At 43.1% G+C, this 25420-nt stretch overlaps 1 protein-coding gene across 4 annotated transcripts in view; it reads left to right on the forward strand.

Annotated features, from left to right (window-relative positions):
- The window catches only part of LOC309523943 (vascular endothelial growth factor receptor kdr-like), a 203460-nt gene that overhangs the window by 52959 nt on the left and 125081 nt on the right, over positions 1-25420 (forward strand). For 3 of the 4 annotated variants that reach the window (XM_082208216.1, XM_082208217.1, XM_082208219.1), the window contains exons 2-3: positions 3575-3671; positions 10856-11076. In XM_082208216.1, the coding sequence (XP_082064342.1) occupies positions 3575-3671; positions 10856-11076 (318 nt within the window). Of the gene's footprint in view, positions 1-2927; positions 3090-3574; positions 3672-10855; positions 11077-25420 lie in introns of those variants that run through there. The other variant, XM_082208218.1, reaches the window with a different exon arrangement.

Below are 25420 nucleotides of genomic sequence, written 5' to 3' on the forward strand. Positions count from 1 at the left end.
GTGAGCTTCAGGGCCAGGCGGGGGTGGGGGTGGATTTGAACACTGGTCTCTCAGGTCCTAGTCCAACACTCTAGCCAGTACACCACACAGGCTCTCATATAGATGGATAAGGGAAGGCACCAATCACAAGTAGAGCCCTCTCACTCACTCTGCTGCCTCATGGAGGGGAGGAGATGTCATGAGTCCTGAGGAGATGCCATGCAGGGGCTGGTCAGACCAGAATGAGTAATGGGAGGTGACTGCAATGATCTGCCCCATTTTCTCTCATGTTAACCAGATGCTCGGTGCCCACTTTTCCCTCAGTTCCCATGACAACCTTGCCTCCAGTCCTGGAACCACCACCAGCACTGCCAGAACCCATCCACAGCCTATCCTCTGCCAAGTCTGGTTTGGAGCCACCATTGCCAACTCCTCTATTATCTTGGTCATAGGGATGCTAGCTGCGGCGTGAACAAGCAGTTCAGGTCCATCACACCAAGGGAAGTTCCTCTTTCCATGTCCAGTGCAAAGGAATGCCCTGCTTGCCCTGCTGAAGTTGTGCCCATCCCATTCCCTTATAATGAGACCCAAGGAGGCATGTTGATCATTGGCTCAACCTCTTCGCTTTCTTGGCCATGTCCACCACCTGTTGTGCCTTTGAACCTTATTTTGCTTGTGTTCCCTGTACTGATTTGAGCATTAAAAGATTTTGGCAGAAAATATAAAAGCCAGGACAGGAGAGAGGAAACATCCACAGCCCACTTCGTTGACCCTTCCCCCCCTGTCCCCGCTTTGTGAAGCCAAAGGAAACTCACTTAAAGAAGTAGCTGTTTAATGCAAACACTTGTAATTGCGGAGGAAGAAAGCACTTTTCTCTCTCTTGCCTCTTGTGAAAACATTTTGAAGGATTAGGAAAAGCTCCACACTGCATGCTCCTCTCTCTCCAGTGAAAACATCAGGTTGGAGTGAATCAGAATGCCAGCCAAGTGCATGCTTTATGTTATTTCGGTACTGTGCAAACACTGTATCACAGCTGGAGAGCACCAGGTTGGCCAATGCTGTTCCAGCTGTTTGTTGCATGTCAAAAGCAGTAGTCTTCTGCCTTGTTTCTTCTCCCTCTCTCTCTCTCTCTCTGTGTGTGTGTGTCTGTCTGTTTTTTACCCTTTATTGTTATTTAAAGACAAAATGGTGGTTATGATCCTGCTGCAACTTCTCTTGGTTTTGCCTGCAATCCAACTCCAACCCATCAGTTTAAGACCAACAACTAACGACAATATTTAACAATGTTTAGTTTAATATGAGATAGTCTGCTTTACTTTTTATTTTAACATTTGATATTTGGCAGTCAGTTGAGTCAACATTTCTGATGAGTGATATGTTAATGCCATAGAATATTTGACAGCATTTTATAGCCAACATGGAATAGCATTGGTGTGTTTGGTGTGCGACTGCTTGCAACACATTTGTACTTTTTAAAATTTAGAAGCCAAGAAGTGTCATCTAAAATCTGTTGCTCAGATTTCAAATGTCAAAGCAGAATTTCATTGTCAAGTATCATTCCACTTTTTAGTGATAAGTTTGGAAATTCCAGAAAACTTTTGAGTTCTTGCAAAGACTCATTTCAGCTCCACTGATGTGTCATGTGATATTTGTATTGGAAAGTCCCATGGTGAAACAGAACGGAATTGTTGAACCATGATGCCTCCACTGTTGGAGGCAATAATGCTTCTGAATACCAGTAGCTGTAAGTCGCCGGAGGTGTGGGGGTGTGGAGAGTCCTGCTTTTATGCTTAGGTCCTGCTTGCCAGTTTCCCAGAAGAGGCTACTGGTTGGCCACCTTGAGAACAGGAAACTGGACTGGATGTGCCACTGGATTGATCCAGAAGGGCTCTTCTTATGTTCTTATGACTGGCTTCAGTTGCACATGAAGAAATTTCTTATTTATGGTCGGTTACTGCGGAAAACCACTAAGCCAAGTGAATTGTGTTGCTGACAGGACCATTGCTACATAACTTAAAAGAAGATACAAATGTCATACAGTAGACCTGGACAGCTCAGTTGGTTAGAGCGTGGTGCTGATAATGCCGAAGTTGCAGGTTTGATCCCCATGTGGGGCAGCTGCATATTCCTGCATTGCAGGGGGTTGGACTAGATGTTCCCCAGGGTCCCTTTGAACTCTACAATTCTATGATTTTGAGTTACGTGCATTTAACTTGTGCATATTCAGCTTTATGTGCTTGGCAAAAAAGTTTCAATTTTTTTAAAAAATGGGGTGGAAACAGGGTGAGTGGGATTAAAAAAACCTTTGGCAATCCCACCTAACATTGCACCCAATGTGTTTTCACAATACTTGATTTTTGGCTTTATGCACTATCCCCAGAATGTAACCCTGCATAAATTGCGGCTTTACTGTATATGTATAGATACAAATCTCTGTCTCTGAGCAAATTCAGATGGTGAGTGTCTGGGTTCTTGCTGATACTCTGTTTTGTTTACATCCCCCCCCCCACTTTCCCGCCATTAGCTGGGGTGGCTAATCTTTATTTATTTTATTAGTACTTTGTTCCAAGGGACATGTGCATGCACACAGACACAGGCACACAGTCCCTCTTCTCAGCTGATTCATGAAGATGAAAGGTGGGGGTGATTCACATTCCCATCAGGGCACTGGGCTCGGTCACCTCCACACTGCCACTCAAATGGGCACATATAGTACATTGTGCGAGAGGTTTTCCAACCCACCTGTCAGGGATGAGTATGGTTGCTCACGAGTAAACAGCCAGGGCTCCGACCTGCCTTTTTACAGGTTTTATTTGGTGCAAACTATGTACAGTGCAGACATCCAAAGTTCATGACTCCCTCATTCGCTAGCGGATTCCGAGAGTGGGCTTTTCCTGCCCTCCCCTATCATAAAAACCTCGACACGCCCAGTCTCCGCCTTTTTTCCTTACGCTTGACACTCCTGCCAAAACTAGGCGACGGAAGTTGCATCTCTGCGTCCCGCAGATAAGTCTGTGAGCTTTTGCCTTCCCTCTCTCCACCTTTCTTCTTCCGTTTCCCCTGAGGCTTCGCTGACACCAGTCTCTGAGGAAGTGTTACTGCTGATCAAAGTGGGAGGCTCTCTCATTATTATTTTTTTACAAGTTTTTAAACATCTAAAAAAGCAGGAGGAGGGAATAGGGAAGGGAGGAGGGAAGCCCAGCACAGAATATCCCCTAAAGTCAACCTTTGTCAGCCTGGCGCCCTCCAGCTGTAGTCCAGTTGTTTTGAACTACAACTCCCATCAGTCTCTGGCAGCACTTCCAAGTTCCCATCAGCCCCAGCATCATGCTGGGGCTGATGGGAATTACAGTCCAAAACATCTGCAGGGCTTCCAGGTCAGTGGTGGCTGCCCTAAGCCACCTGATATTTGACTCTCAATTTGTCATCATAAGAGTTGAATGGTGAAAGAGTTTTCCATGAGATGTGTTAATCTTCGAAATCTGCAACCTCCTGTCCATCAGTTTGGGTTCAAGAAGTGAAAAAGGGATGGAACTATATAGACACAAGTATTTAAATTGTTTTGCTTTGTGTTCTTTGTGCATGTTTGATGCAGGTCATGCAAAGGAACTGCGGCTGATGAAACCGGAGTTGAACTTGAACAGTGACCATATTACAGTTGCCGCCGGAAAGCCTTTCGCAATCACTTGCCGGTAAGTGGTGCACTGAGGATCCAGGGTTCCATCCTAAAAAGGAAGGGTGTGGTGGTGAATCCAGAGTTGATGCATGGATTCCCAACAAGCATCTTTCCCCAGACAGGAAAGATTAGGGGAGGAATTCTAAATGGGAGGGTGTTAATTAAGCCATGATCCAAAAATTGCAGGAGGCAGAAATTTCAAATATTTGTACCCTACTTCACCAAACCTCAAGGTACTTTTACAAGAAAATGAAAAATCAGACCTACAACCTACAATAAAATAAAAATGCAGCCCTCTCACCACTCTGGAGAAAACAGAAAGACAAAAGCCAGATTCCTTGAAGGAACAGTGGGGTATAAATGCAATAAATTTAAAAAAATCTTTTTAAAAATCTTTGGCAAAAATGTGTATTTTAGGCAAAATTGCATACAAACGTGTGTATTAGGAGAACATGCACTGTGAGATAGTGATGACTTTTCATCAGGACACTGACGTGGACGTGTAGAGAACTGGATTTAAGAAAAATGGAAACTGAAAGAAACCAAAATGGATGGTTTCACTCATCCCTAGTGGTGACAGGAAGGAAGCTTAGCTGAGTAGCAGAGTAGATCCTTTGGATGCAGACAGTCCCAGTTTGAAACATCGGTCTGGAGGGTCACTGGTGCCCCACTCCAGCTTTTGCATTCTGTCCAAACCAATCAAATAACTTCCTACCAGATAGTAAAACTTACTGAACATGTTTTGAATTACACTCCCTGCATCCCCAAACACTATAACCATGTATATATTGACATATTAGCAGCGTGATCCTATGCATGTCCACTCAGAAGCAAGCTTCATTGAGTTAAATGGGGCTTTCTTTTGTTTAAGTCTATGGTTGGACCATAAATCTTTTTTAAAACCTTCTTTGGAAATCACCTCCTAATCATGCTCTAATAAGGAATTCAGTACAAGGCAGAATATTTTTTTTTTTTTGCAAATATTTTTTATTACATTTTCTATAAAAACTTCCATCTTTCCATTTTCCACATCACGTATTTTAGTTTGTTGAACCTCCCTCCACTCCTCTGACAGTCATCCATAATAATTCTCCTATTTACACATTTCTTAATATATAGTATCACCTTTAAGTAATTCCTTTATATCCTTATTTACATTTTTGCGATATTCCTCACTTTTCACAAAGCCTCTTTAAAACACACTAGCGTTGTATTCTCCTCACATATAGTTTTCAAATACTCTCTAAATTTTCCCCAATCCTCCAAAAACTTATGGTCTCTTTGAAATCTAATTTTCCCCGTTAGTTTGTCTAATTCCGCATAATCAATTAGTTTATTTCTCCATTCGTCCAGAGTCGGTACTTGTTCTTGTTTCCACCTTTGAGCTATCAGCGTCCTCGCGGCAGTTATTGCATATTGGAAAAGTTTGAAATCCTTCCTTTTAATTTCCCTTCTGGTTATTCCTAGTAGAAAGGTCTCTGGTTTCTTAACAAAGCTATATTGTAGCATTTTCCTTACTTCATCATATATTTTTCCCCAGAAACCCTTCACTTTCTCGCATTCCCACCACATATGCATAAACGTGCCCTCTTTCTCTCTACACCTCCAGCATTTATTACAGATCTTATACATTTTGGCCAATTTAACCGGTGTTAAGTACCATCTATATACCATCTTCATGGCATTTTCTTTTAGTGTTATGCATGCTGTGAATTTCAGATTTTGATTCCATATCTTTTGCCACTCTTCCAGCTCTATACTGTACCCTAGATCTCTGGCCCAGTGGATCATTACCTCTTTCACCTCCTCATCCATCGTATGCCATTCTAGTAGGATTTTATACATTTTTGATATGATTTTACGATCATTATTAACAATTTCTGTTTGGAACTTCGAATCCTTTTCCTCATACCCTTTTTCTTTCACCTCCTTTTTAAACATATTACTTATCTGCCAATAGTGCAACCAATCCCGTACATGTTCTTTCACTTGTTCATATGGCTTAACTGTCCATTTGTCCCCTTCTTTGAATACCAGGTCTCCATATGTGACCCAGTTACTTTCCATATTGAGTTGCTTAATTCCCATCATCTCTAAAGGGGATAGCCAATGTGGTACCCCCCTTTCTAATATATTTTTATATCTGATCCATACTTCGATTAGCGATTTCCTGAATATATGATTTCCAAAAGATTGATGACCTTTTCTACCCTCCTGCCATAGATAAGCGTGCCACCCGAACCTATTGTCGAATCCCTCTAAGTCCAATAATTTCGTGTTTTGGAGCTTTATCCAATCTCTTACCCAGCAAAGACATGATGCCTCGTAATACAACTTCAAGTCTGGCAGGGCAAATCCTCCTCTCTCTTTTGCATCCGTTAGCAGTTTATATTTAATTCTCGGTTTTTTGCCCTGCCAGATATATCTTGAAATCGATCTCTGCCACTCCTTAAAAATTTTAACTCCTCTTAATATTGGGATCGTCTGAAATAAAAATAGTAATTTGGGTAGCACGTTCATCTTGATCATTGCTATTCTGCCCCAAAAGGATAGTTTTAACCTTCCCCATCCTTCCAGGTCCTTCTTAATTCCTTTCCATATCATAACATAATTATTCTGGTACAGATCAATATTTTTTGGTGTAATCCAAATTCCGAGATATTTAACCTTTTTAACAACTTCAATTCCCATTTGTTGTTGGAACTCTTCAATCATTGATTGCTCCATATTTTTAGTTAGAATTTTAGTTTTTTTCCTATTTAATGTGAAGCCTGCCACTTCCCCAAATTTACCAATTTCCTCTAACACTTCCTTTACGCTGGTCGTCGGGTCTTCCACCGTAATTATCAAATCATCAGCGAAAGCTTTGGTTTTGTATTCATTTTGGCCTACCTTCACCCCTTTTATCCTTTCATTTTTCCTAATTGAATTAAGAAGGATTTCTAGGACCAATATGAACAGCAGGGGTGAGAGCGGGCAGCCCTGTCTAGTCCCTTTAGATATTTCAATTTCTTCTGTTATCACGTTGTTCACTATCAGCTTCGCTCTTTGTTCGGTGTATATGGCCTTTATTCCATTGTAAAAATCATCCCCGATCTCCATATTTTCCAAATTTTTCAGCATGAAATCCCATGATACGTTGTCGAATGCCTTTTCGGCATCTACAAACATTAATATTGCTCGTCTCTCAATCCTTACTGACAGAAATTCCAATATGTTTATTATGTTCCTCACGTTATCTCTCATTTGTCTGCCAGGAAGGAAACCCGTCTGGTCTTCATGGATAATACTCAGTAATACCTTTTTTAGTCTCTTTGCCATTATTCCTGCATAGATTTTATAGTCCGTATTCAATAAGGAAATCGGTCTATAATTCTTTACTTGTGTTGTATCTGCATCTTCTTTGGGTATAAAGGTTATATACGCCTCTTTCCACGTCTCTGGGATCTCTCTTTCTTTTAAGATGTTATTCATTACCTCTTTTAGTGGTTTTATCAAGTCTAATCTCAATTCTTTGTAGTACCTTGCTGTAAAACCATCTGGTCCTGGTGCCTTCCCGTTTTTCAACTCTGCTATGACCCCCGTAATCTCCTCATTCTCTATCGGAGTATTTAACCCCTCTCTTGCTTCTGTCGAAATCTTTAGTACCTCTTTCTCTCTTAAATACCTTTCTATTTTCCTCATATTATTCTTCTCTTTATTTCTGTACAGTTGGCTAAAAAAGTCCAAAAATCCTTTCCTAATACCTTTGCTGCTGATGATCTGTTCCTCTTTCACTATGATTTTATTTATTGTGCTTTGTTCTTTTCTTTTCTTAATCTGCCAGGCAAGCCATTTTCCTGATTTATTCGCAAATTCGAAGTTCTTTTGTCTCAGTCTTTGAATGTTCCTTTCCACCTCTTTATTAATTAGCATTGCAAATTGGGTTTGCAAGGTCTTGATACTTTGTCTAATTTTTATGTTGTTAGGTTTTTGAATTAACTTTTGTTCCTTATCCATAATTTGTTCTAGAATCTCTTTTTTCCCTTTCTCTCTGTTCTCTGGCTCTCTGAGCCAGTGTGGTGTAGTGGTTAAGAGCGGTAGTCACGTAATCTGGGAAACCGGGTTCGCGTCTCCGCTCCTCCACATGCAGCTGCTGGGTGACCTTGGGCCAGTCACACTTCTGTGAAGTCTCTCAGCCCCACTCACCTCACAGAGTGTTTGTTGTGGGGGAGGAAGGGAAAGGAGAATGTTAGCCGCTTTGAGACTCCTGAAGGGGAGTGAAAGGCGGGATATCAAATCCAAACTCTTCTTCTTCTTCTTCTTCTTCTTTCTAATTGAGTTTTGTTGTATGCAGAATCCCCTCATCACAGCCTTACTTGCATCCCACACTATATTCATATTCGTTCCTTTATTGCAATTATCGGCAAAGTATTCTTTCAGTTTCTTCTGAGCCCCTTGCACGAATTTTTGATCATCAAATAAATAATCATTCAATCTCCATCTGAATGTTCTTTCTTCATACCCTTTGATTTCTAATCTAATTGGGCTATGATCTGAGATTACTCTTGGTTCAATTTCTACTTGATGAACTCTTGGTGTTAGCTCCCCTGATATCCAGATTTGGTCAATTCTCGACATTGATTGGTTAGGTTCCGAATAGAAGGTGAATTGTCTTTCCAATGGAAATCTTAGCCTCCAGATGTCCATTAAATTACAATTTCTGACCAGTTCAAAGAATGATTTGGGTAGTTTACCTTCTTTTGTTCCACCATCTCTCAATCTGTCCATAGTACAAGGCAGAATATTGCAGTGAAAACGCTGTGTTTAAACCTCACAACATGTGAAAATATCCTAACCTCTTTGCAAGCTCCTGAGCCGATCACTCTTTCCCCTTTCCCTCTCCCTTCCTCCCTGCCCCTACAACACCCACTCACTCACACTGATGGAAACAAATAGATTTGAATTTAACTTGGAAGAAATCTATAGTGTGTTTTCCCACTAATGTCTTAGAGCATTTCTATAGCAACTTCAAACAGCCACTATTTGTTGCACCAAAATGGAATATAATCATACCTTTCCTCCAGAATCAATACTGTTCTGCTTATAACCTTGCTCTTGTAACATCACGTATGTCATGCAAGAAACGCAGGAACACTCATCCCTTAACCTTTCAGAAGTTTTCTTTTGGGGAAAAGCAACTTAGCATAACTCCTCAAACAGCTTTAGCAGTCAACCTCAGGAACATAGGGAGCTGTCTTATTGGTCCATCTATCTCAGTATTGTTGGCAGTGACTGGTAACAGCTCTCCAGGGTTTCAGATGGGGTCTGTCCCAGGACCGCCTAGAGATGCCATGGATTGAACCTGGGACCTTCTGCATGCAAAGCAGATGATCTGTCTCCAAGCTGCAGCTGTTCTCCTGAACTAGCCAATCATAGTTTTTACTTAAAGAAGATGGGATCACAGAATACAGATCGTGATGGGATTGTCTCTTCCAAGAAAAAGAGAGAGTGCTTAGAAGCTACTCTTCTGCTTTAAAGGAATTCGTAGCAACATACAACATTGACATGTTTAAGCAAAATGAACACCATCAGTGTAGTATATGAACAGTCTACAAACAAGCTATAAGCAAACTCCAGGGAATAAAGAGCAGTGGCAGGTTTGGTTCATCCCATTTGTGGCCTTCTGACACACACATGAATTATGTCGAAGCTAGCTAGAAAGGTAGCCAGGCAGAGTCCCATTTGGGAGTGAATTCTGCAAAGATGGGAGCCAACACTGAGGAGGCCCTGCTCCTTGCAGATGTCCTGGGTAAAAGATAGAATGGAAAGCAAACTCTCTTCCAATGAATCTTGAGGAACAGGGATTAGGATGCTTGTGAAAGTCCACAGTTTGAGTTGCTTGAGTTAGCAGAATCTGAGAATGTAGAGGTTGTGCTTACTGGGCCAAGGATAGTACCTGGTCAGGGCAGAAGATGGTGTCTGGCTGGTTGGCAGAAGAGCCTGACTGTGTCTGGAGTAGGGAAGGCCCATAGCTCAGTGACTGAGCGTCTGCTTTGCATGCATAAGGCCTCAGGTTCAATCCCTGGTGTCTCCAGGTAGGACTGATAATGTTCTCTGTCTGATATCCCACGAGAGCTGCTATCAGTCAATGTAGGCAGCACTGAGCTGGATGTACCAGTAATCTATGTGTCCTACTTCTTTAGAGGACAGCCCTATACTTGAAGGAGTTCTCTATTTGAAGAGCTGCCTGGAATAAGTCTGGCTTAAATATAATCCTATAAAGGGGGAGCAGCCTCAGGAGTGGGCAGGGAGACAAAGCTTGAGGCTGGCACTAGGACAGCAGGCTAAGCCAGCACACACAGGCCACCTCACCACTCTTCCCCACTATAACATTAATTTTATTTCTATTTAAATTATTTCTAAATGTGCAAATATACATATAAATTAGCATCTGTAAAAAATATACAAATCTGTGCCCTCTTTGGTGCACTTTTTCTTTTTCTTTTACTGCCCCCAACTTCAGAGCATAGCCATCATGGCTAGTAGCCACTAATTATTAGTGACTAATAGCTTTCTCCTGCAGGAATTTGTGTCATCTTTTGAAACCAGCCAGGTTGGTGGCTGTGACTGCCTCCTATGCACTGAGTGATGAAGTGTTTTGTTTCATCTGCCCTTAAGCTTCCAACATTCAGCTTCATTGGATGTCAATGAGTTCTGGTGACATAAGGGAGGCAGCAAAACATTCTCCAAGCCATGTATAATTTTATTCATACATCCATGCAACATACAATTCATCCCCATTCCATATAGTTGAAGCATAGGTTGCACTCACATATATGCCTGCCTAATATGTTACATCAGGGGTGAGGTGCCTTTTTCAGTCTGAGGGCCGTGTTCCCTCATGGACAGCCTTCAGGGGGGCCGCATGCCAGAGTGGGTGAGTCCTGACCCAGAATGAATGAGGGGGAAAATATTTGGAGCAATGGAGGAGACTCTTACATTTCTACGGTAGGCTACATTCCTGCCGTTCCAAAGGATTTTTGCACACGCTTCTCTATCCTCCATCCAGTTCCAAGGGCCAGACAGAGAGGCCCAGAGGGCTGCATTTGTTCCCCAAGGCTGAGGTGACACATCTCCATGTTACACTCACATATGTACTTGCCTAATTATGTCTGAAGACCAAAACAGGTTTCATGTCTCAATGTCTTCTTTTGACAGAGGCTCGCCTGGTTTGACTTGGATCTGGAGAAATGACCAGTACAAGGATGGCAATCGGTGGCAGGTATTCGAAAAGAAATGCCCAGGCAGGTCGCATCACACCTGCAGCACCCTTGTGGTCAACCGAGCTGTTGCCAATGACACAAGCTACTTCACCTGCTTTTACAGCGACCTTCCATCAAACAAAGAACTCAAGGCCGAGTTATACATTTTCGTCAGAGGTAAATGGTTCAAGATATATATGAAGTACTCATTAACCTGTCTTTCAGGCTATCAGTCTTTACAAGGCTGCTTCTTCTCGTGGCATGAAAGATGGCAAGCCAAACCCCTTTTATTAAATCTGCCAGGCTGGATGCTGATGTCTGCTTTCGGCTCCCCGCCCTCAAAAAACATTCCACCCTGATGCTACTTAATTTTCCACAAAGCCCACAATGCCATGTGACTCTGGAGGGGTTGTCAGTGGCCCACAACATCTTTGTTAAATCTGCCAAGACAGCCAGATGCATTTTAGGTCCTTTTACTCTTTACCAAAGTGCATCGAATACTCTTGGTGTGGCAAAGTTTTATGCTGCAGCAAGCAAAACCTTCCAGGAACTGACCCTTCTGACATTTTGTAATTTTCCTCTTTTGGAGTTCATGACATGACTACAACATTTAAAATTCTGGTGCCGATTTTATTTCACTCTGTGCCACTTCTGTGTTGTTGTTTTCTATTCTCTTTTTCTTTTACTCTACTATACACACCTGGATAATGCAAAGCTTGTACTACTTATCTTGTTTGCTTATCATTGACTGTAACAGCAGAGATCTGAAAGGTGTCAAGGGCAAAGAGAAATACATGAGCTAGTACAGGACGAGGAAGAGAAAGATACGCGTGGGAGCCTGAGGGGCAGGATCTTGGACTCACTCACATCATGTATTTTCATTCTGCTGTGTGGAGGGAGTGTGGAGGGAAGCCCTCAGTGGTGAAGAAATGAACCTTCAAACCAACTAAACAGGATGTAGAGGGGAATCCTCTGTAGTCATCATTGCTTGGCCCTTAGCCTCTCAATTTGAGGAAGTGGAAATCCTAGGAAGACAGAGAACAACCAAGGCTAAAAATCTGGGGGAAGGGCAGCTCAGTGGTTGTGCACCTGCCTCGGCTTAATTTCAATCATCAGCATTTCCCCCAAAATGGGGCAGTTGCTGGATGGACCAATGATCTGACTCAGTAGATCAGTCACAGTAGAAACCAACTTGAGCAGAGGAACCTGGATACCACGGGAGATGTACTATGCCAGACACCAGCTCCACAAATTGTGGGAGGAGGGGGCAGGGGCAGGCAATGCATATTACCAGTCAGGTGATATATTTTTTAGGGTCCTCCTTCCCTCTAAATTATACAAAGCCTACTGAAATACCTTGCAGGGTTTTGGAAAAGTGCAAGGCTTGGGGGAGCCTTTGTTAGTAGAAGAAGAGTTTGGACTTGATATCCCGCCTTTCACCACCCTAAGGAGTCTCAAAGCAGCTAACAATCTCCTTTCCCTTCCTCCCTCCCTCCCTCCCTCACAACACACACTCTGTGAGGTGAGTGAGGCTGAGAGACTTCAAAGGCTAGCCCAAGGTCACCCAGCAGCTGCATGTGGAGGTGCTGGGACGCAAACCCGGTTCACCAGATTATGAGCCCACCGCTCTTAACCACTACACCACGCTGGCTCTCAAGAGTGATCAAAGAAGGTGGCTGTCAGTGCATTTTCTTGGTGGCTTTATAACACACACACACACTTGTGAGAGGACTGGTCAGGCTTCTGGAAACGAATTACACTGTTTAGCAAAGAATAGTAACAGCAGCACTTAGCATTATTTATTTAACAGGATTTATATACTGCATAATATAAGAAAATCATCTAAACTGTTTATATAAAAGAATATAAAATATTTATAAGAAAATACCAATAAATTCAAGAGACTTGGAAAAACAAGGAGGCACAATTTTTTAAAAAAAATCAAAATGTAGATAAAACCAGCTCTTTTAAAAAATGGTATACATAATAAAATTACATGCCTTAGTAGGCTTACATAAATAGGAAAGCTCTTAGCCGGCATCAAAACTACAATGAAGGCATATATATTTGCAGAGCTGCCCAGTGACACTTGCAACAACCTTGCATGGAAAGCCAGGTTTATCATCTGGTGAGCCTCCGAGATACTGCCTTGCAGGGAGCTCCTGAAGCACATGGTTACCCTCTGCACTGACTCTAATGTGCTGGTGTCACAGTCCTCCAAGCATCTCCCAGGCCCATCACTTTCCACTGTTTTCCTTCCGGGGGTGGGCGGGCACTATAGGCTTTGTGTCTTAATACCTTTAAAAACAAAACACTACACTGCATCTTCCAAGAAAGGCAGAATACAACCATACCTCAGGTTGAATGTGCTTCAGGTTAAGCACTTTCAAGTTGCGCTCCACGGCAACCCGGAAGTAACAGAGCGCATTACTCCTGCTCACGCATGTGCAGACGCTCAAAATGATGTCACGCGCGGAAACGGCAAAATGCGACCCATGCACACGCAGACATGCCGTCGCATCTTATGTTCCATTCAGGATGCGATCGGGGTTCCGGAACGGGTCCCGTTCGCATCTCGAGGTACCACTGTATAAGTTCAAGTCATCTGAATAATGATTTAGTCTGTCCTTAGTCTCTTAAAGCACTGCCCATGCAGTGGTGCAGACCAGTAATCTTAGAACCTGGACTTAATTGTCTTATAGCCTTTAGTCAACCATGTGTAGTAACGGTTAACCTTTCTCTCCTCTGCACCTTCCCCATCCCCATTATTCCATACTTTATACTGTAATTCTTTCTATGTTCCTGATCTGTTAGAGCAAAAGAAAAAACAAAAAGCCAAATTAAAGTGTTTGCAGACCCAGATTTTTCTTAATTTAGTGAATACTCAGAGCATGTGCAGTTTTGCATTTTAAAACTCACGTAAAGCAGAGAGCCATCATGAATACAGGAATAAACCGGGGTTTGCTTCTGATACCATGATGCAGAATTTGAAAATTATTCTCTACTCACTTTTAAAAGTGAATGCCATGAAATATTATCAAAAAATAGAAAGGAATAAATCATGATGTCACAACCATGTCAGTCCAGATGCTGTTGCCCCTGGCACCTGCCGCTCTCTGCGTGGTCCTTTGGGTGGTCTTTGGGTTGTGGGCCCTGTGCTTCTGCCCAGCTGCACTGCTGCACCCACAGGACTTCGTTCCTAAACCCCTTAGTGAGTTCCCTTGATCTTAGTTGGGTTTATTTCTACATCGGTGTGTGCGGTGAATTACTCTTTTTCTTCTTCCTCCATTTTGTACATTCCTGGAATTCCCTCTGCTTGCAACACAATAACCTTGATTTGTCTTTATCTCCCTTAATTCTAGTCTTGAGCTGTTTCCTCTTCCTGTTTCAACATTCTGCTGTGATTGCCTGCCTTTTAACTCTCTTGACTCACCCCGGGCATCTCAAGCCACAGGAAGCAGGACACACAAAAATTCAATTCCCCTCTCACATTCTGTGCCCTTGGCAAATTAAAAACCACCTTGACTTGAATTGCTTTTCTCTGCGATTGCCTCAACGTGGGTTTTGAGACCCTTCCAGGAGTGCCCAAGGTCTTTCCTTTTTTTACAAAAAGCGCAGTCCGGTATTAAGAAAATCTTCCCTGTTGTGAGCAAGAAATGAGGACTGATTAACTCTAGAAATACTTCAGCATGATCCCTAACTCTCCAGCTCTTAATTGTGACTTGTGAAATCAGTATTGCATTTCAGCAATTCATAAATTATCATCTTATTAATTTTATATTTTTTAATGAAACTGATAATTGGGGAACTTGAATATCATACCTTCAATCCCTGGGGACAGAAGAAGGCAGTGGAAATTAAAACCATTTGTGTAAGTAACTACAAAATATGGCAATCATAATATGCATATGAATAGGAAAACTTAGGTAAATTAGATTTAAATAAAAATTGGTTCCAAATCTCTTCATATGGCACATTATGTAGAGCTCGGTGGTTCATTCTCCTGCTGATCGCTGGATACTTGTTTTACCACAGCGGTTCCCAAGGTGGGCAGTACTGTCCCCTGTGGGGTGGTGGGATTACCTACCGGGGGGCATTAATTGGCACGGGGGCAGCAGGGGAGTGCTAGAGTGTAAATAACCACCAGACTTTGAAAAGCTGGATCAAGCTCATCAGTTTTGTTGCATTAATTAAACTAAATAGTTTTAATTGGATTTCGAATAAATGTGCAACCAGTTGTTATTGTTTGATTATCTTCCTTACTGGGTTGTGCAAACCACAGTTTTGAACTATGCTGGGTGGAGGCACAGGGGATGAGTTTATGGAACCAAGAGGGCAGGGGCCTGAAAAGGTTTGGGATCCAGTGATTTAGCACATGGGCAGGGAACACCTGACTATGGAAATAAGAGACAGGACACATATACTTATTTCTTTCTCCTTCCTTCCATTTTCCAGCTTAAGATCACACATCTCTGCTTCTTTTAACACCTATGAGTGGACCAATACAGCATGTGGCCTGTACCTGCAGTTATATCGGACTCATTGTAAGCCAGCTAGTACAAAATGTAACTTACTGGTTTACTGTGCTTCCTCTTCACAACTCTCTCCTCTTTAGATACAATCTCCTTGCCACAAGCACATTAACAGCCAACCAAAACAAAATGATCCATGGTGCTAGGCAGAGTTCGCCTGCACGTCTCTGATTTTCTTTTATCTGTCCTGCTGTGCTGTGCTGGAGTGGGTTAGGATGTGGCAGAGGTCACCTTCTCCACCAGACTCGATCAGGCTGCACAGGGGCAGAGTTGGGGGTGGACTTCACCATCAACTGTACCCACCAAAAGACATGGACAGAAGGCCCCAAAATGGGTTGTTTGGGAAGGGGCAATGAGGACAGAGACAAGGATCCACTGCATGCTAAGACAGTCCAACTAGCAAAGGGACCCATCAAGGCCCATTCAGATCTGCTGCAGCAAGAATTGTCAGAATTTCAGCCCCCTCTGAAATTCCATCATGGCCTTTGTAAGCAACAGGAATCTAGATTCAGCCACACTACACTTGGCCGGAAGTTTGCATTTCACCCTAGTTCCTGCTATGGTGCTAAAACACCATGTAGGATTTAGGTGCCTCCCCTTCCCATCTCCATTATATGTAATATGCAGGTCCTCCTGATGGGTGTTGGTTAGGGGATCAAAGAACCCTCAGCAGGATGCCATATGATTGGCCCCTAAATGCAATCCCAAAATGCAGTGCCATGGAAGTTCCAATCAATAGCATTGTGAGTAAAAAAAAAAAGTGGGGAGAGGACAGTTGCCAAGTATTATGGTTGCTGCCATGCTTTTTTAAAACTACTACTTTATATTTAAGCTCTTCCATAGCTTTTGTTTCATGTTTGCATCAAAGCAATTGTGGATTTTGAAAGGTCTATACAACTGCTCTGGGCTGTAGCAGGTGGAGTGAGAGGAACTGCTGAGTAAATTGTTCTTCCTCTGGGAGCACCAGGCCATTCTTAATAAAGGGGAAGAAAAATAGTATCCATCCCTCTTTGCCCTCCACCCCAGCTGTGCTTAATGCTGAAGACCCTGATTGTTGTTGCAACAGAAGTTTTGCTGCCCTTGCTACTGTTTCCTGCCCCTGTTTTGACAGCCTTCCCCGGGGAGTTTTGCAGGGCTGTCAGACTAGGCTCCTTGACAGCTGAATATATTGGCCTGCACAGACTGCCTGAGACAGGAGTGGCCAATGTGGTGCCCTCCAGATGTGGTACTCTAACTCCCATCAGCCTCAGCCAGCATGACCCGCAGTCAGAAATGATGGGAGCTGTAGTCTGACAACATCTGGACTCTAGAAGGGAACGGGTTAGACATCCCTGGTGTGGAGTGGAAATTGCCACTGTTCACTTATTCATCCTATGTCTGGAATGAATATAATCAGTAAACCCTGCTGTTGATTTCAATCTGCAAATTAATTATTGCCCCCCTCACTTGCATTGTCCTTCCCTTGCATTGAAATGAATGGGGTAGAATAATATAATGACAGTGTAAATTATGTAATTGTGCCACAGAGGACAGTGACTAATAATATAAGTTTTGGCAGAAAGTGAAATGCAGCAGAACAGAAGTGATGCTGCATACATTGATTACAGGGCAGAATGGGGAACGATGCTGTCTTGCATCTCTGACTGCACAAAATAGGCTGGATTGAGCCAAGTACATTATCATTATCATTATCATTATCATTATCATATTTATTTATATCTCGTATTTTCCCCGGCCAGGATTCAAATTACACAAATTTTAAAAACACAGATAAAATACAAAAAGTTAAAAACATGTACAAGATAACTGTTAAAAAGTAATTAAACTCTAATAGAATTAAAACAATATAAACAAAAAAATTATTGAAATACAGATAATAAAGGAGCACAGCACTATTAAAGCCCTTTCCTTAAAAAAACCCCAGTCCATTTCAGAACAAAGTCTTCAGCTGCCAGCGGAAGGACAGCAGTGAGGGAGCCAGCCTAGATTATCTAGGAAGGGAATTCCAAAGTCTGGGAGCAGCCACCAAGAAGGCTCTCCCCCATGTCCCCATAAAGCTGGCCTGTAAGAGTGGTGGAATCAAGAGATGGGCCTCCCCTGAAGATCTCAGAGCCTGGGCAGGTTTGTGTGAGAAGATAGTCTTTCAGAGAGCTTAGACCTAAGCTGTATAGGGCTTTATAGGTCATAACCAGCACTTAGAATTGTGCTCAAAAACAGACCAGTAGTCAGTTACTCAGACAAAAAGAGAGAAAACATTGCTTTGTTGAACAGTCATATTGTTCCAAAGCTTATTGGTGCCCTCTGTGTTTACCTAGCCTTCACTGTCCTCTGCCTCATGTGGCCAATTGACTTTTGCAATCCATGTGATCTTCTCCACCCCAGCAACATTTGTAGTGTTTTCATCGCAAACACAGCATCATGACACCAATGCTGCTTTAAGTCTGAGTTTGCTGGCTTTCCCCTTCTCTCACTGGCATTTTTTCATTTTCTGTTGTGCCTTCTAGAATTTGATCCCTGGAACACGGACTGTCTTGTTTTGTATTCTCTAAATGGTGCTAAACCAGATGAGTGCCAGGACTCTGCGTCTTCCTTCACCCCACTGCCTGCCCTTCTTAGCATGTCAGCTGTGGTATACTGATCATTGTTAACTCAAACTGGGAAACCATGACTTTAATAACCAGGATCTTAAACCATGGCATGCATGCATTCACATACACACACACACACACACCTCCTGATATCAAATATTGAGGAGGTGTTACAACAAAATATGCAAGTGCAGCAAAACATAAAATACCGTCAGTACAATACAGAATCACTGTAAGAATGACTGGCTCAACACAAAACACAACTTGCAGTTTGAAGCAAAGGACAAGATGGCACCCTTCCACTCCAATTCCACCCTCCAGGCTGGCAGAGTGAGTCTTACTTCAACACTAGCTATAGAAGAACATATTCCACTACACCTGAGAACAGCAAGCTGGTGGTGCAGGCCCACTTGTGTGTGGTACACACAACTCTGCTCTCTAACACTTGACCATCAGTTGCCCCCCACTCCAGTCTGCTGCCTGAGGTAGTTGCCTCATTCTGCCTAACAGCAGGGTCAACTCTGTTCCAGGTGTAAAGTGTGAATTGGCCTTAGTGTTCTGATTTTGTGTGGCATGCACATTTGTCAGTGATAGCTGTGCAAGCTACTGTGATGAATTCCAATGAATCACAAAGCTACCCATTCTACTTTTTGGCCACTTCTGAATCATACATTTAAAACACTTTGATACTGCTTTAAAAGCAATGGCTTCCCTGCTCGCAAAGAATCCTTAGAACTGTAGTTGTTTAAGGATGCTAAGAGCTGTTAGGAGATCTCTGTCCACATCACAGAGCTACAATTCCCAGCGTTCTCTGTGAAGAGGGATTGATTCTTAAACCACTATGAGAGGGGTGGTTTAGTGTAGCTCTGTGAGGGGAATAGGGGTGTCTATTTTTCTAGAAAAAGAGGTGACGGAACTCACCATGGACACCTCCCTCGTTCTCTTAGAATGGCAATGGCGCCTACCTTGAAAGGTGCTCGAATTGAGTTTCAGCAGGTTCTGGCTCAAAAAAAAGCCCTGGTCCTGACAACTCTCAGCACCCTTTAAAAAAGCTACACTTCCCATGATTCTTTGAGGGAAGCCACAACTGTTTATAAAGTGGTATCCTATTGGGTTAAATGTATGTTTCAGATGTGACCTTTGTTTTGTTTTTCCACTACAGATTGGTGTGGCTTCATTTTGCCTGCTAATCTCTGCTGATTTAAGCTCGCATCTGCCCCTCTCTCCTCTTCACTCCCCCCCCCCCCAAAGCTTCTGACCCATCATGAATGCTTCTTCAGCTCTTCCATGTAAGTGTACCTCCTTGACCTACACTGGACATAAATTGTGTGAGCCCCGCCCTGCCTGCCTTCCTGCAAAATTCCACCGACCTGCCGAGCCAGACAGCCTGTCTGCGGGACCCACAAAAAAACCCTTTTCCGTCTCCTCAGACTTCCCTGACAGCCGATAAGCTGTGAACATTCTGCAGTGCCTGCTTGTCTCTGGGTGCGATGTGTGTTGCAGCTCATAGCAATTTTCTTCCCTTGAAGAAGCTGTGGGTGGCTTGAAGGGTGTTTGAATGGGAGGCAGTGAGCTGCCCTTGCAGCACAGACATTTTGTACCGCAGGGGAAATCACTTCTCTAGGAGCTCAGGATGCCAGATATGCTTCCATCTAGGGTGGTCCCATGTGACTGCTTAGTCAGCATTTGACATTATCCGAAAGCTTGTGGACGCCCTGCAAGATAATTGTATGGACCTTTGTTCATTCATCCACTTAAGACAGCCTTCACCAACTTGGAATCCTTCAGGTGTTTTGGATGGGAACATCTGGAGGGCACCAGGTTGGTGAAAGCTGGATTGAAGAAACATTGCCTTGGGAAGCTAAAAAATGCACTGCCAACTCTGGATGGAGCAAGCTTGTTTTCTGCTGCTCCAAAGGAAAAGACCCGAACCAATGGATTCAAATTACGAGGAAGGAAATTCCAACTAAATGCTAGGAAGAACTTTCTGACGGCAAGAGCCTTTTGAATGAACTGCCTCAGAAAGTGGTAGACTCTCATTTGTTGGAGGTTTTTAAGCAGACGTTGGATGGCCACCTATCAGAGATTCTTTAACTGTGATTCCTCCATTGCAGGAGGTTGGAATAGATGATCCTCAGGGTCCCTTCCAACTCTACAGTTCTATGATTCTTGTATTCATCTGCCTGATGATGATACCCATGGATTCATCTCTTTCTTTTCTGCTGTGTAAGTGAATGGCTGCTGATAGTTGATGGCCTCCTTCTGTATTTGATTCAAGTTAGTGGCTATTGCTTTTAAGCCCCTATCAGTGGCTTCGAGAACAGGATTCGGGCGACACCACCGTAACCTGCATAATTCTGCCCATTCACTAAGGTCAGCAGGGAAGACCCTAACCCTTTGTGAGATGGGTGGATGTGATCACAGGGGGCTTCCACCATTGCAGCACTTGCTCTTTGGAACTCCCTGCTCCCTGCTCTGGTAGTATTCTGCTGTCATCTGGAAACAGCTTTGCTCAGCAGGCATTTGACCTAGGTGTTGGGTTGACTTTACTGCCCGCCTCTCTCCCTTTTGGTATCTGTTCCCTCTGGTTCTGACTGTTAACCAACCTGCTGTTTTTGTTTGCTTGTGGTTGATGTATCGATGCCTTTGTCCTGGGATAGCTCAGTTGGTAAAGCCTGAGGCTGTTAATCTCAGGATTGTGGGTTAGAGCCCCACACTGATTTCTGCATTGCAGGGGATTGGACTTGATGACTCTCATGGTCCTTCCAATCCTATGTTTCTATTATTCTCTTTCCGTGTTGGCCATCTTGCTGCAGACCCACACCATACATTTAACACAAATTGGGTGCACATTTAAAAGACATGGCTTCCCCAGAGAATCCTGGGAATTGTAGTTCCCCCTCACAGAAATACCATTTCCAGCACCCTTAATAAACTACCATTCCCAGGATTCTGGGTGGGAAGCCACATGTTTTCAACCAATTCCAATCTGTTACCTCCGAGGATGTGGACAGGCTGCTTGGACAAGTGAAACCAGCCACCTGTCTCCTTGATCCTTGCCCATCCTGGCTGATAAAAGCGAGCCGGGAAGAGCTGGGAGATGGGCTTTGCGGGGTGGTGAATGCTTCTCTCTGTGAGGGAGCCTTCCCAGACCCGCTGAAAGAGGCGGTTACCTGAGCTGCCTGTGGCAAAGGCGGATCTAGGAGCAACTTGAAACTCTCATGTTCAGTTGCCAATATCATAATGCTGTTCTACAAATCTGTGGTGCAACCTCATTTGGAATGTTGTGCACAGTTTTGGTTGCCTCGCTGCAAAAAGGATATTGTACAGTTGGAGAAGGTTTAGAAAAGAGCAACCAAAATTATTAAAAGGATAGAGCAACTCCCCTGTAAAGAAAGGATGCAGCGTTTTTTTGGGGGGAGGGTTAGCTTAGAGAAAAGGAGAGTAGGAGGTGACATGATGGAAGTTTAGAAAATCATGCTTAGCATAGAGAAAGTGACTAGGAAAACATCCAGTCAAGTGGAATGTTGGAAGATTCAATACAGATTAAAAAGTACATCTTCATGCACCACATAGTTAAAACTATGCAACTCACTTCCACAGGAGGCCATGATGGCCACTAACATGGATAGCTTTAAGAGATGATGATGATGATAAAGATTATTATTATTAATAAGTGTTTATTTATATACCGCTCTCCCCTGCCAAAGCTGGGCTCAGAGCAGCTAACAAGTAAAAATAGCACAGTGTACATAAAATCACACAGTCAGTTAATTAAAAAACGTTCTAAAATCAATTCAGAATCAAATTAATGGCAACCATTGGGCTAGAGTTCTATGAGGATTACAGAAGGAGAGAGGGGTCAGACTGTGTCTTAGCCAAAGGCCTGGTGGAACAGCTCCGTCTTGAGGGCCTGCAGAAAGATGTCAAGTCCTGCAGGGCCCTAGTCTCTTGTGACAGAGTGTTCCACTAGATCGGGGCCACAGCTGTAAAAAGCCCTGGCTCTGGTCGAGGCCAGCTTAACCTCCCTGTTGCCCGGGATCTCCAAGATATTTTTATTTGAAGACCGCAAGGTCCTCCGTGGGACATACCAGGAGAGGCGATCCTGTAGGTATGAGGGTCCTAGGCTGTATAGGATTTTAAAGGTTAAAACCAGCACCTTAAACCTGATCCTGTACTCCACCGGGAGCCAGTGCAGCTGGTATAGCACTGGGTGAATGTGATCCCACAGCGAGGACCCCATAAGGAGTCTCGCCACGGCATTCTGCACCCGCTGGAGTTTCTGGGTCAGTCTCAAGGGCAGCCCCACGTAGAGCAAGTTACAATAATCCAATCTGGAGGTCAGGGCGAGGTCAGGGCGAGAGAGGTAAGGAGCCAACTGCTTAGCTTGGCAGAGATGAAAAAATGCCACCTTTGTTATAGCTGCAATCTGCGCCTCCATGGAAAGGGAGGTGTTGAAGATTACACCCAAACTCTTAACGAACAAATTAGGCAAATTCATGGAGGATAAGGCTATCCATGGCTACTAGCCACAATGGCCATGCTCTGTAATGCTTCTGAAAATAATTATTTATTTATTTATTTATTTATTTATTTATTTACACCCCGCCCATCCGACTGGGTTTCCCAAGCCACCCCGGGAGGCTTCCAACCGAATATTAAAAACAATACAGCATCAAACATTAAAAACTTCCCTAAACAGGACCGCCTTCAGTTGTCTTTTAAAAATAAAATAGTTGTTTATTTCCTTGACATCTGCTGGGAGGGCGTTCCACAGGGCAGGCGCCACTACCGAGAAGGCCCTCTGCCTGGTTCCCTGCAACCTCACCTCTCGCAGCGAGGGAACTGCCAGAAGGCCCTCAGCGCTGGACTGACGTGTCCGGGCTGGACGATGGGGGTGGAGATGCTCCTTCAGGTTTACAGAACGTGGTCTTAGTGGCCACTCCCAGTCACCAGTCTAGGTGCCACACACTGAATGCCAGTGGCTGGAAACCATAGTGAGGTTGTGTGAGTTTTGTACTTGGATCAGTTTTGTACTTGGATCCTGCTTTTGGGCTTCCCACAAACATCTGGTCAACCACTGTGAGTAGAGGTTGCTGGACTGGATGAGTCATTGGCCTGATCCAGCAGGCTATTCTTATGTTCTGGTGTTCTTAAATCTAAGCAGCACTTTTCTGCCAAAGCTGCTCATTATTAAGACTCAGGTGGATAGCCGTGTTGATCTGTCATAGTCATACTAAATAACAAGATGAAAGATGAAAAAATCTTTTTTAATAATTCCAGTGGCACCTTAAAGATCAACTAAATATAAGCTTTCAAGGTATGAGCTTTCGTGTGTAATACACACTTTGTCAGATACTCTCTGTCGTTATTAAGATTGTTGTCTTTGTTCTCTGAAAGCTCCAAAAACAGTCAAAAGTTCATTGAATAGGGTAGTCTTAAGAACATCCAACTCAAGCTTTTTTGCTTCTAGCTTCAAGAGAAGATTTCATCCTGGTCTCTGACTAGACAGTTGCAGGAAAATGGTCTTTCAGATGGAGCCCAGCTATTATAAAAATGAACAATTCAGGTTTAATAATGGGTACCAATGTAGAGTGAGTCAGCGGTTTGGGTTCTTTGTCTTGTTTTTAATGTCACTATCAGATCCAAGGACAATGTGTTTGTGAGGAAAGAACTTGCACAATGAGGTCTGAATGGCTTTGTCCTTTTGCCAGCAAAGGATCTGCAAAAAAGCAGTGAGGCATTTAAGAAGTCTGGAATATGGGTTTGTGTGTCCTATGACCAAGGGTGGGGGAGGACTTCGTTTGCATTTTAATGTGAACCCACCTAATTCACACTTCCTGAATTAGTATGTGAACAAAAAGTGCACCGATTATCCTTTAAAATCCAACCGCTTCTGAATTTTGGGATGTAGTTTGCCAGCCTCAAAAAACACAAACCAAGATTAGCAGAAAGTGTGTGAAAGAATGTGTATGTTGGTGAGAGCAATGTTCAAAAAGCAAGTTACCTTAGAGGAAATTGCTTGCAAAAACATGAATTTTGGGGAAACTTTCCTACAAAAATGTGTCTGTTAGGTTAAGCCTACACAAAAATGCCTATGAATTTCGGCTAGGGCTTAAAACAGTTTTTTAAAACAAACTTAATTCTTTATTAAGTAAAATTAATACACTTATTGATTCCAGAAAAAGCCTCAAAGTAGTCTAGAAAGAGAATAAAACAATAACATTATTAGTAAAATACAGTTAAAAACAACTGTTTAAAAAGCATTCCCCCCAAATAAGCTAAGCAATAAACTAAAAACACCTGGGCAGACTTGTCCAAACAAAAATGGTTTTTAGCAAGAGCCAAACGCGGGTGGCACTGTGGGTTAAACCACAGAGCCTAGGACTTGCTGATCAGAAGGTCGGCAGTTTGAATCCCCACGACGGGGTGAGCTCCCGTTGCTCTGTCTCAGCTCTTGCCAACCTAGCAGTTCGAAAGTACGTCAACGTGCAAGTAGATAAATAGGTACCGCTCCAGCGGGAAGGTAAACGGTGTTTCCGTGCGCTGCTCTGGTTCTCCAGAAGCGGCTTAGTCATGCTGACCTCATGACCCGGGAGCTGTACGCTGGCTCCCTCGGCCTATAGAGCGAGATGAGTGCCACATCCCCAGAGTCGGTCACGACTGGACCTAATGGACAGGGGTCCCTTTACCTTTACCTAAAAAGCGTATAGTGAAAGCACCTGCCTAATGTCAGGCAGGGAGTTCCCAAGTGTAGGCGCTGCCACACCAAAAGACTGTCAGTAACCTCCAGACTGCCCCAAATAACTTACATATTTCTTTATTATTATTTTTATTGGGTTTTTGATAGTTTTGTACATATAAAACATAATCATTTCAAACATTAAAATACAAGATTCTTTAGAACCTTCGGACCTCCTTCCTTCCCTCCATGGGTTCCATATTTAAGTTTAAATTTGTTGCATCTTTTACCATTATCCATCTATTACATAACCATAATTATCATAAATAATTCCACATCACAACTTGCCATTACATCCCATTGGGGAATGACGTAATGGCCAAAAATAACCTATGCAGAGAAGGGGAGAACTGAATTTAAGATTGGAAAAAAATGAAATGGGAAGAAACTGAAATTGACAGATTCTTCCATCCCCATCACTTCAGAATGTAAGGGTTATATATTTACTGTAATGATGATGGAACTGAGGGCAGAAATACACCTGTGATTAAGGAGTGTACTTGTGAGGTCAGGGTGGGGCCCCAGTGCCAGTGCCAACCCCAACTTCCTCTTTCAGCTGGTTTTGCCCCATTTTTTAAATAAAAAACCCCCAAGCTAAAATAAAATATAAAATAACCATCTTGCAAGAGCATCATGTTGACACTGTCCAAATACAGTGG

Source organism: Podarcis vaucheri (genome assembly GCF_965113315.1).
Source record: "Podarcis vaucheri genome assembly, chromosome: Z".
Taxonomy (NCBI): domain Eukaryota; kingdom Metazoa; phylum Chordata; class Lepidosauria; order Squamata; family Lacertidae; genus Podarcis; species Podarcis vaucheri.